The sequence below is a fragment of the Nicotiana attenuata genome, unplaced genomic scaffold, assembly GCF_001879085.1.
Source record: "Nicotiana attenuata strain UT unplaced genomic scaffold, NIATTr2, whole genome shotgun sequence".
NCBI lineage: Eukaryota > Viridiplantae > Streptophyta > Magnoliopsida > Solanales > Solanaceae > Nicotiana > Nicotiana attenuata.
Window position 1 is genome coordinate 255,571 of NW_017670437.1, and position 12,728 is coordinate 268,298.

A 12,728-nucleotide genomic window follows, 5' to 3' on the forward strand; every position below is an offset into this window, starting at 1 on the left:
TATTAAAAGATGATTATTTAGTGCAAACGAATTCACTAGTAACTATAGTATATAGATATTTCACATGCACTTCTCCCAACTGCGTTAATATACTACATTGCTCAACTTAACAGGCTCTAATCCACATTTTGGAGTTCTATCAGCTTTTTTTCAATTAAAATTCTATGATTGAATGCCTAAATAATACAACAGAACTGTCACTAATGTGATAGTGACATACAACAAAACTTACCTGCTCGCACTATAAATAGCATACAACAAAACTCTCTTTTCTCAGACTAGTAGAAATCAGCAAGAAAAAGAACTCGGCCATATTAAAATGCACTTAGACATTTAACTAGCACTATAAAGGAAGAGGATAACCCCGGAGGGATGTCGAATCCACGCCTGATTCTCGCACCAATGCTACCCGCCCTGTACGAGCCACCTACAACAAGAAGAAGAAAATGATGATGTGGATAAGAGGGTAACACGGCTTTGAAGTACAGGTTCTTGTTTAAAATGCATTCTCTAGTTAATTATTTTACAAGATTCAACACTAAATCCATCTCCCTAATTTACTTCTTGTCCGTTAATTAAGATCTTACAGACCACGTTGGTAAATTTCCCAACAGTGCAGCAGAACACAATTCCAAGTAGATGGTGGGACTCCTTATAACGCAAGTGCTCAAGACTCAAAAGAGTGCAAGTATCAAGGCTCCATATGGATGTGGAAAACCAAAAACCTAACGACTCCAGAACATCTAATAAAGGTAAGGCATTTGCCAAAGTAATCATTCACTCTTCATACTTCAGTGGTTAAGAATTATTTACATTTCATGACTGGATGTCTTCATTGGTATGCTGCAGATAATTCAAGATCATCACAGTACATTGACGTAGGGGCATCACGCCATATAATGTATGATTGTTCTACTTGTCAAGTATTTCCAGGGAACAGTTTCCAGATCAGATGACTGTACGTTAGTGGTATCTTCTTGAAACTTTCTACGTCTGAAACATATCTTATTAATGTCTTTAGATTCGCATGCAAGAATCATATATCAACCATGTTGCATGACAAAGATACATCAGGAGAAGTCCTGCTCAAAGAGCTTGGATGTCTCGGAATAAAAAATGTAGCTAGACTCAAAGTTAACAATGGAAGTTTGAAGCTTGATGTTAACTTCATCTATTTCGTAGATAACTAAGTCACTACTACGGTTGTAGAAACACACACATCATTAGAATAAGAGAAGCACAAGCATTACCATTGGAGCCTTTAAATGCACATACGTCACAACCTCAGATCACTTAGAACTGTACTTGAAGTTCGATTCTAAAACAGTCAACTTTTGGAACACAAAAAAAAAAAAAAAAAAAAAAATTATTAGTAAAAACTAGATGCAAGCTTTCTTGCCGGGGTTAAGGGCTACCTCACTTGGTGAGCTTCCGCCTTCCACATTTGAGGGGGGAGGGGTCAAACCCCATCAGTAGCATAACATCCCCTTCCTCTTCCCAGTTCCCCCCACCCCTGATGTAAATAAAATTTATAAATAATAAAAAAAGGATGCAAGTTTTCCGAATCTTTGTCAGGCTAACCAAGCCTGTCAAGTCAAATAATGTTCGGTTATCCTTCTGGTTACAAGACACGTTCTAACTTCATGCGCTAAACTATGGATTGCTCTTCTCCAAGGAGCCGAAGGTTGGAGAAAAGGAAAGGAAGAAAAAAGCTTTGGAACATAGAAACTCAGATTGTGCAAATGCAGGATACCACTTTCAAGATGCCGGCCTATATACGTTTACAAATCAAAATGCAGCTTAGAAAAACAAACCTCACAAATGCCATAAGGCTCCAGTAATCTTTGCAATGCCAGCAACTTGTTAAAGTCTCCAGTCAACTGCAAAAAGTGCACGCAATCAAATTCAGAGAGAAGTCAATGAGGGATCTGGGCAAATGGCACAGGTATTCACGAACAGTCCTTTTCATTATCTGCGAAGAACTTCTTTGTACATGTGAGTAAATATTAATATCTTTTACAGAAGCACCAATTAAGAAAAATATCTTTTACAAAAGCAATATGCATATATAGAACAAACTGACACTGCTTGAAAATAATACAAAAATAACTATCACACTACTTGAAGTAGAGTATTTAAACTACAACATTCCCAGAGTTGAACCCATTTACAAGCGGAATCGTGACAATAGACCCACACCGCTTGTGCAAAATCTTAACTGCGCCACTGGTCAAGTATGTTAAAAGAATGGCGTTAACATGTGTGCATTAATGATTAACTGATTGACTGACGTAAGAAATCGCTAGAACGAACATGATAAATAAAGATATAAATAATTGACAATTAAAAACATAATCTTCTATAAGATGTGAGCATACATACAACAAGTAACAGCACAAAAAGAGCTGAAAACACCACCAAAAAAAGAGATTTAAATTTTCACTATGAATGTTACTTAACCCCCAAAAAAAAAGTTTCACCTCCAATGTTACTGTATGATCAGACACATCAACAGGTTTAGCGCGGAAAATACTGGCAATATCAAGGACATCCCTCCTTGCTGTTGCATTGGCGGCTACTTTAATGAGCATTAGCTCCCGCTCCGCAAATGGTAAATGAGTTATATCTTGAACCTAAAAACACCGAGCACAATTGTATTATCCGTCTGATCTAACTACAACGAACAAGATTTAAGTACATATCTGTGAAGATTGAAATTTATTATAATAGCTCCAATAATGTGACAGCCATATTCCTAGAGTGGAAAAAAATCTCAGTCAAGATGAAAATTTTCTTTTGCTCTATAAGCTTTATTTGCTCATTGAGAAGGTGTGGTTTTAATCACTATGACCTTAATGGTGAGGGAGAGGTGAAAGTACAATACTTGCTTGCCTTATAAGTTTTTGTGAAACTAAAACAGAGGTGGCAAAGCGCAAAGAGTCTAGAAAATGAACAAGGCTAAGCGCACTACCAGGAAGGTTGAACAGAAAAGCGCTACCTCTAAGAATAGGTGGGAAACTTTAAAAAACAAAGACAAAATGATTATCAGATCGCTAGGCCAGATAAAGACCAGGATTCTCACCGGTCAAATTGACGGAAAACTAAACAATTCCTTAAAACAATTACAGTAACAAATACTAAGACTAGTTTGGCTCCCTCTTATAGTATATTGAGTTTCCATGGTAGGTAAACTTTTTCCCAAGCACCTATTCATCTCAAATCAGCTTGTAGCTAGCTCGTGAACATCTATCAGCTTGTACACTTACCTCATGAATATCTACCAACTTGTAGAATTGCTTGACCAATTTTCCTATAGTTTCATCAGTTCCGGGGACCACCGTTGTAATGCGTGAAAGCCCCTCTGATTCTGCAGGGCCAACAGCAAGACTCTGCAACATAATCATTGAAATGAAGCTCGGACGAAAAAATCAAGCAGAAAAGAAATTGTAAAGGAAACAGCAAGAATCAGTGGAAAAAACAACCTGAATGTTATATCCTCGTCGAGATATAACACCGGTTATCAGATTGAGGACCCCAGGAGCATTGTTGACAAGCATGGCTATTGTGTGCGACCGAAGCCCACTCAACTGCAGTATCAAAATGATCATCAGACTTGTAGCATGTAGAGGGAATCAAGAGAAGTAGAGAACCACCAGAATAGCCTCCATAAGTTTCTTTTATCGGCTAAGTCTAAAGTTCTTGACTTCTTCTTTTTTTGATAAGGTAGACTAGAGTTCTTGTCTAACAATGGCTCCACTTTGACTAATTAATACTTGCTTTAACAAATAGGTCCTGTGAATTTAGAATGTGGAATTTGGGAGGGATGTGCATGAATTTTTTTTTAATCACCGTGTTTTTCCGACAATCATTCTCAATTTTGGAAAGGAAAATTCAACTTTTCATCTATTAGAAGGCTCAATAGTTCAGGGACTAAAATAGGATACACAGATACGGAGTAATGTAGGTTTCTCCATGGATCACAGAAATAAATAGATTGATCTTGAGAAGCAGATTGGGTCCTTACATCTCCATCATACAGATATCCCCAGTGGGCATCAAGAACTTGAACCGAGATATCATCACTGGACTCCACGGGATAAACATCACCCTATATTAATTTACAAAAAAAAAAAAAAAAAGATTTGCAACTTTAGATTAAATGAAATACAGCAAGAAAATCAAAAAGAAATTCACACATTGGCTAAAACTGAATGCAAATTCCGCTTATTGAGATTCAACACATTAAACCATCATAAATAAAGCAGAATCTGAGAGCCAGAAGAAATGCAAGCCTAATTTGAATGACATCAGCTCACACAGCTAAGGACAACCATAATTTTTTTTCTTGATAACCTAATCTTATAATAGATTATGGGATGACCTCTTGAAATTTAACAAGTAAACTGAAACAAGTTTGAAATTTGATTTGACAAGGCATCATGCCTTCATCATGAAAGAGAAAAGTAGAATCAAGAATGCACATCGTTCATTTGCAACATGCAACTCAATGATTATGATCCAAGAATCTAAGGCCTCTAAATTCACTATCAGCAATGATAAGTGGTAATAAGAAGACCAGTCCATACCCACACTTCTGCCTCTAGGAATTTCAAAAGATTTCGAAGTGAAAGATTAGATAATTGTATAACTTTTTTCTCGTTTTCCTTTTATTTAAATCCCAGCATTCTCACTGCGTAAATTGATTCTTCTAACATCACAAAGTTTTAATTCGCGAAATGGAAATGCAATGTTTTTATAGATCCCATTACTTTTTTAGTCTTTTCCTTTTCTTGAAGGCTTTGGAAGAGAATAGCTTTCACACTGTACATATTGTTTTGTTTACACCACAAAATTTATTTTACAAATTGGAACTACTATGTTTTGAATCTTTCAGGAAGCTAGGTATAGGTGATGACTTAAGATCAACATTTAGTCAATGAAAATCACATCCAAAGGGAAAAGCCAGGAGAAGTTGGGAATAGAAGCTAGAATAGAAAATCTTAATGAGCTAGTTGAATGAAATTAGACCCATAACATATAGCACGATTCTACAAGTTTCCACAAGAAATTCATGGAACTCTCAAGCATGTCTATGACAACCAATACCTGGTTTATATGTACCATCAGACACCAAAAATGCATGAAAATAACTTACAACCAGAAAGTGGGTTTGAGAACATTATATACCCTTGAATCATTGCTTGCTTCATTGGCAATTGATCGACTTTTGTTGTTCAGGATACCAACACTGGGAATTTTTTCCTCAAGATCTGGATAAGAAGCTGCAGAGAACCTCCAAAAAGGAGCATCCTCACCCATCTTTTCACGTCTCAAAGCGATCTGTGGTGAATGGTGATAATGATCAATCAATAGATAACAGCATCACGTCATTCCTAGTGCATTCTTCCTTTTATCTTTATAACTACTTGATTGCATTAAAGTGAGTCGGCCTCTATACTAGAGTCTAGAGGTATTATACCAACATCTGACTTGTAGCAGATAAACTATGAAAACTGTGACTCCTCAAACTTTAGCTAATTATCCAATTTATTATCCCATTTATGGACGCAAACCTTAAACAGCACACATAACCTTGATCACCACAGCTGGTCTCCAAAAATAACTGGCTTAAATTCAAAGGAAACTTATTAATCTAGAACTACGCAATCAGAGAACATGGTAACTAAAATCATCAAAACTATTTAGGCATATATGTAAATATTAGAATATATCAAACATGAAAATGTACCTTTCCAGTTCGGGCTAGTTCTTTGATCCCAAACTTGCTTAAATTTCTCAAAACGGCAGCCATTTTCCCTGGATCACCAGTTACCTAAGTCAACCACAAGACAACCAATCTGTTTGTTATTTAAAATAGCACAAGAACGTGATTAAAATGAAATTATGCATCACCACTCTAGATTATAAACACATCACTATACAAATTAAAGAAATAAACCTGCAGCAAAGTTGAACTCTTTGCAATGGTAATCTCGCTAAAGATCCTACTTGAGTTAAAGACTTAACACTGAAGAATCAGATGTCAATGGCTAGCCAAAGTGTTACTAGCTTTCTTCCTCTACTTTTTTTTATTTATTTTAAGTTTAAACATAGTAGGTCAAGCAGCCAAGCAGATTGACAAGTATTTTGTTTCTTTTCTTCTAGATTCAGATTATCATGTCTTAATCCACTAAAATATGGGGAACTGTGGGTAAACAGCCATGATTGGCAGCACAGAAAAATGGCTGAAAAGCAAGCCATATGTATGGGTCAAAATATGTCTTAGAATATTTAAGCCAAGGTAATACGGGGGGAAGCGTTCCCAGGTCGACGTTCGTCGAAAAGATCTAAGAAACGGCGAAGTATGTGGTCGAGGAGTTAACAAGGGCTGAAGTCGAGAAGTCAACAAGGACCAAGGCCGAGGTCGAGTACTTTTGACAGAGTTGTAACGGCTAGTTTCAAGATAGGACATTAAAAGAGAATATTCTAGTGGATATTCTCTGCACTTGTACTGTTAGGGTTTTTAGGAACGTGTTCCCTATAAATAGAAAGAGACACAATTATAGGGGACATGTGATATTCATTTGTAAGAATACACTTTGACTTGCGAAAGAGAATCAGATCTCATTGCTAGTATACAAACATCACCCTTTGACTAAGATTCTTGTCTACACTTTTCCACTAGATCCAAGAATAACTCAGATATTCAAAGGATTGTCCATCACTCATCATTGTCAGAAAGAACATTCACTCATCCCATCCTTTCTTGGGTGACTCATTCATTCTATTTACTTAAATGCCATTTATTGTTGTTCATTGATATTGAATGCTACATTACTGCCTTTGATTTCTAGAACATTTATTGCATATTGCCGCCGTTATTCAAATACACCTACGTAATATTTGTTGCACTTTCGAGAACTCCATCTTAGGGATATAATTGTTAGCTAGGATTAACCCTCATTAATATAAATTTAATTAGTTGAACCAAGATCTATATTTTTTTGTCAAACACCATAGAAGATGAAACAAAAAAAAACAAATAGCAAATGAACACGAACAAATAGCAATTGAACACGGTTGCATAGTCGGTTAGCAAGGATTACATATTCAAAGAGAATAGGTATTTTAAAAAAAGGAAATAAAGAATTAAAAATAAGTTCTTCTTTCTTCCCATTTTAATTCATTAATTTTCATATAGTTCAATACTAAAAGTCTAAAATAGTGAATTGATTTTTCTATTAAGATTGGTTTACAAAAGTTTGAAATACTAACAACTTTGTTTGGATGGTTGTTACCTATTGTATTCGTATTGTTACTTTAAATACAATGTTTGTTTTGATTGTTACTTAAATTTTATTGTATCGTATCGCTAAATCTATCGTTACGTAACGACGAAAAGTGCCACTTTATGGAACGACGGATTTGATGTGGTGGCGTCGTTTCCTTGTTTTTTCTCTCATCTTGCCCTTCCTTATAATTAGATAATCATATTTTATCTTTTACCCTACTTTTTTACATAATAATTTTACTTAATATCCTCTTTTTCCTTAGTGATTTTGCAAGTTTATTCTTCATATTGTTAGTGCATGACATCATGAAACGGCGGCAAATAATACAATCTATTAAAACGTTGTATTCATCAAACAATACAATACAATGCAGTATAATACAATACGACACATTATGAAATGACCTGTAACAACAATCCAAACAAGCTGTAAATTTTTATATTTATATTTAAGAATGGGGACAGACAGGGTATGTTGTTGTTGAATGGGGACAAACAAAACATTGCATTAAATTTGAAATAACATAAGTTACCTTTTTTTTAATAAGTTGTAAAAGGACTATTAATTTACAGTATTAATTTGAGTTGTTTGGAGGAAAATGTTTGCCAAGCGTTCAGAGTTTTACGATAGACTTGAATAAGAAGTAGGCAAGCCAACTAAAAATTGGCGGAGAGAGTGTGACTTGATTCCAATATGGAAGCATGGAAGACAACAGTGAACTCAGTTTTGTTTGATATTCCCTATTTTGCATGCTACACGACAACTAACAACATAAGTATATGCAAAACTTTGTGTGAGAGATGAATCTAAGATCTTTAAAGGTGTTGTGCGATTAAGTTTCTAAACAATCACTGATCAAGTACTAGCCACACATCAGAACCCAAGGCAAGAGTTATATCAAAAACACTTCAAATGACATGTAAAAGCAGGGAAAGAAGAGTGGACTCACCTCGATAGTCAAAAAGTGCTCTGATATATCCACAATTTTTCCTCTGAAGATGTCCACCAACCACATGATCTGAATAACAAAGTAAAACATAAAGAGCTAGTACATAGACTAAGAAAGAAAATAATGGCATGCCACCAATCCATATCTTAAACAATTTACGCACTGTTCATTCTATATACATTGTAACTGAAAGATTGAAAGGCTGAAGACCAAGGAACCTTGACAATTTCTTTTCTATGCAATCAAATAACTGCCTAAAAGGAAAAGGACCCCGTTTTCTGTTTTATAATGGATCTTCATGGAATTAGATCCTTCTTTACTTTATAAATTTCCAGCACCTTTAAAAAATTGATATGAAGGATTTCCAGCTTTTATATTCCCATTTGATCAGTTTAGTTACTTCAGCGCGTAAACAGACTTAGTTAGATTGTTTCACACAGATAGAGTATTAATATGCTAGCTGCAGTATGTCAGAGAGGTAAATTTGGATAGAGTTACATCCATGACAATTTGGCCCCTAAAGATCAATCAATAGGAAGATTGTTCCAACTCATTGATTTAGAAATATTGCTGATATAGGAACAAAGTCAAACGCGAAAAGTGAGAGGTGTCTTGTATACTTCAGCTTTTGTGCTTGCATCTGCATTCAGCTTTATGAGCATCAATTCTCGTTCTACTTGTGGTTCTCTTGACAGATCCTCTACCTGAAATATCATACCAATACAAATTAGGAAGTGTGATCTTTTTTATGACAACAGCCAATACTAGCTGAATACAGGGTTGATATAATTTTGTTTCATTGCAGAAGAATTTACGGATATACCTCGATTCAATGCTTATGCACGGGAAGTTGACAACAAGTCATATGCCGGTTAAAATAATGCATATCCGGGTACTACTTTAACTATTCCATGGATTTCACAGGAGAGGATGTTGAAGAATTAGAAACCAATGACAATTACTAATCATTCTGCATGTCAAAGGCAAAGGAAAATAAATGCGCAAACCTACTGCTATATTATAAATCACAGCTTCCTCTACAAAATACCTCAGAGAGCTTTTGCAAATGATGATTGCTTACAAGTATAGCAATCATAAATGCTTTTAGAGAAATATATCACACAGGCAGGAAGATGTTATGCGAGTTAACAGGGGATCTGATTGACAAAAATGTAGAAGCGGGTATCTGACGTGTGCGGCTAGTCATGCCATAGGCACAAACACACAACTGCACCCACTAGAGCCTATAGAAGCTATCAAATTGGTAACCTTCCTACTATAAAGATATCCTCAGGAAACCTGGAGAGAAATACTATTAAGAAGCTGAACAACGAAATACAGCCTGATATTTCAGAAAATTAAACTAACCTTCAAGACATTCACAAGCTTGTTGAGCTGCTCTACAACTTGTTGCAAGACCTTCTCAGTTCCAGAGACAACTATGGTAAAGAGAGCTTTATCCTTGTTCAAACCAACAGCAAGTGACTCAATATTGTAACCCCTTCGAGCAAAAACTCCAGCAATTCTGTTTATTATACCACTTTCATCCCCAACAAATACTGAAATGGTGTGACATTTTACCCTGGTAATAAATAAACGGTGAATTGCAACTCCACGAGGGGCAGACATATAAACAAACTCTATATTACTCATGGTGAATCAAAAAGTAAAGAAGATTATTTCTTTGATCAGTCAATCAAAATGTAAAGAAGGTGACGTACTAGTTTTCCGAACAAATAACTAAATCTGGTTGATTGTAACACTTGCAAATCAATCCTGGATCTGCCATGATATCCATGCACATGGCAGCCCTCTTCCAGTTTGAGTTAAGTTAATAAAGAACAAATACAGGGGGAAGGGAATAACCTATATAAAGAGTTCTAGAAGAATGTGATGTGAAAAAAAAAAAGCTCATTAATCATTATATATTCAGAACCAGAGGATTTTATCCTTCTATGAAATCAGTTGGTTAAAAAGCTGGTTTTCGGATAAAGAAATCTGCTACCCCAGCAATATAGCACCTTTTCATGGCTTAATATTCCGTCAGAATCACGAGACTAAGAGTCAAAATTTTCTTCTTTTTTTATGATGGTGGTGTCAGGGTCAGCTGAAGCACACCCCGACTATTCCACCGAGTACCTGCTACCTCCACAAGCACGGGTACCGAGTAACTTTGCCCACCAAAGTAGGCGGATGGGGAGTCAAAAGTTTAATCAATCAAGAACCAGTCATCCATGCATGGAACATCAAATGGACTCGTGCAAATAGAGATAGGGGTAGAGAGAAATGGCAAAATAATTGGAATCTTATCTACTTTTACTTATCCAAAACGGAAAAAAGCTTAATAATCCAAATTTAAAAAATTAATCCTTTTTCTTTTTTGTCTTTTTCCCCTAAACTAGCGTCACCATCAAAGCGATGATAAACAAACTTATCTCCTCATTGGCTCATTTTATTTCAAATTGACAAATAGTTACTAATCTATCAAAAAACACGTTAATGATTTAAAACAATCGCATTCATTAATCAATTTTCAAAACACACATCTATACAAGCAAAAATAAAAGGTAATTAAATAGAACTATATTCCGAATGGAAAATGATCAGCGATAGAATGAGCAAAGAACAACCTTTTTGAAGCACACAATATTGTATATTGCGCTATTCCGGTAATACATTAACATAAAATATTTGCAATCCCTCGTACTAAGCTCCAAACAACTCAACAATCACAAAATTACCAAATCTCAACTTCTCATGCACCTAATAATGAACTAAATATACTAATTGTAGCTTACCGAGAGGTAGAAGGCGACGGAGGAAGTGGCGGAGCCATACGTGTCACGGAAACAGCACCATTATCAGTGCTACCACTTCCACTACTACTCGCCGCAGCATTTGCCGTAGTTATAACCGGCGAATGCTTTTTAAGACCGAAACTGAAATTCCGGCGACCGAGTTTAGACGGAAGAGTTGGTTTACTTAATGCTGGTAGGAAACTTTTCTTACTCAGCCCCGTCGCTGTCGCCGTCGCCGCCGCCGCCATGGTTGTTTTGCTAAAACTTAGCTGCAGCTTCACAGTGAAATGAAAAGAAAGGATGAATGAAGAATTTGTAATTTGCGAATCATTTTATATGAGAGAAAATGTTATATTCGGTAGCTTATGTTTGGGAAAGTTCAAAATTATCCCACACGTATAACTTTGAGCAATTTTGGTTCTCTCAGTTCACTAATAGTGAACACTTTTGATCCCGTCAAATATTACAAATCTAAAATGGTAATGAAAGAAAAGATTTAATAAGGAATATGAGGAAAATCCTGTCAATTCCTAAAAATGTAACACAAACAACTGTGTAAAACACTAAAAATAAATAAGAATAGCAGAAATAATACCTCAAAAAAACTACAACACACTTTAAAAATATATCAAAAATAACAAAAAGTGTATCTCAAAACATGAGTTCGTATTAAATCTTTACTTTCATAGTTCCCTTTAGATTTATCAACAAGAATTTGGTAAATATCTTAATGAAAATTAAAAGTGCTCACTTTTAATAAATTTAAAGAATTAAAATTGCTGCAAAATACATTTAAGGACCATTTTGAACCTAATCCGGAATATAAGTGATCATTTTTGTCATTTTTCCTTATCATATGCCGATAAAACAGTGACAGCTATTGTCAGTATGAAATCATTGAAAGCCACCGATAACCTGACTGACACGTGTCCGTAATTGGGTAGGTCTGGTGATTTAGCTTTGGGAAAAAGAGCACTAGTAGTGTGTAGGGGAAGCAGGGCTATAATGGTATGGACCGCAATTAATAAATACCACTGTTAAATAAAGGGGTGCGGGAAACGGGTCCCACCAATTGACTGCCTTATACGGCGGCGTTTACAACAAACTAAAACATATTCTTTTACCATTGAAAGCCGACACTTGTATTATTTGTCTCTTTCAGTTCTTGTACATATTTGACGGGAGATAGTTAATATGGGATCATTTCGTTTACAAAGAAGTTATGCTACAATTATAATGCGAAGATTATAATAATGGAAAAAATAACAAAATTTTACTTCCTACGGTCCACAATAAGTAATCAATTTGCTTTGGACACACCCATTAAGAAAATACTAAATTCTAGACAAAAATAGTTAGTGTGACTAAACTACCCTTAATTAAATGTTGCAGCATAGTTATAGTAGCACTTACTTCTCTTCTCAAATGTGAAGAGGAAATGACTTTTTAGGGATACGTACATAAGGGTAATTTTGGAAAAACGAACTGAATTTTTTCTTGATTATATAAATGGACACTTACTTTGGACCAAAATAAAAAAATAAATTGATCACTTATTGTGGACCCAAGGGAGTATTAGATATATTTTTTGTATGTATTTAGGTTTATCAGATTAAAAGTGAACAAATGAGATATAATTTGATTTTATAATAAGATAAATTTAGGTAAACTTTTATTTTCAATTATTGG

The 12,728-nt window shown here is 35.3% G+C and overlaps 1 protein-coding gene across 1 annotated transcript; it reads right to left on the minus strand.

The window, feature by feature from the left end:
* LOC109239396 (acetolactate synthase small subunit 1, chloroplastic) lies at positions 1-11,353 on the minus strand. Its single transcript, XM_019405954.1, has 12 exons — positions 11,040-11,353; positions 9,610-9,823; positions 8,862-8,945; positions 8,242-8,310; positions 5,750-5,833; positions 5,188-5,340; positions 4,025-4,108; positions 3,483-3,587; positions 3,267-3,389; positions 2,481-2,633; positions 1,815-1,880; positions 1-427 (listed from the first exon to the last, which is right to left on the minus strand). Exons 1-12 carry the CDS (start codon positions 11,285-11,287, stop codon positions 344-346), a joined length of 1,467 nt encoding a protein of 488 aa, XP_019261499.1. The 5' UTR covers positions 11,288-11,353; the 3' UTR covers positions 1-343.
* Positions 11,354-12,728: the final 1,375 nt, after the last annotated feature.

What these genes read in the sequence shown, in the direction of transcription:
- LOC109239396 (XM_019405954.1), bottom strand. Translation starts at nt 11,287, where the DNA reads ATGGCGGCGGCGGCGACGGCGACAGCGACGGGGCTGAGTAAGAAAAGT. An exon ending in CCGTCGCCTTCTACCTCTCG is followed by an intron (nt 9,824 to 11,039) that starts GTAAGCTACAAT and finishes ATTTATTACCAG; the next exon opens with GGTAAAATGTCACACCATTT. An exon ending in AGCTTGTGAATGTCTTGAAG is followed by an intron (nt 8,946 to 9,609) that starts GTTAGTTTAATT and finishes ATGATATTTCAG; the next exon opens with GTAGAGGATCTGTCAAGAGA.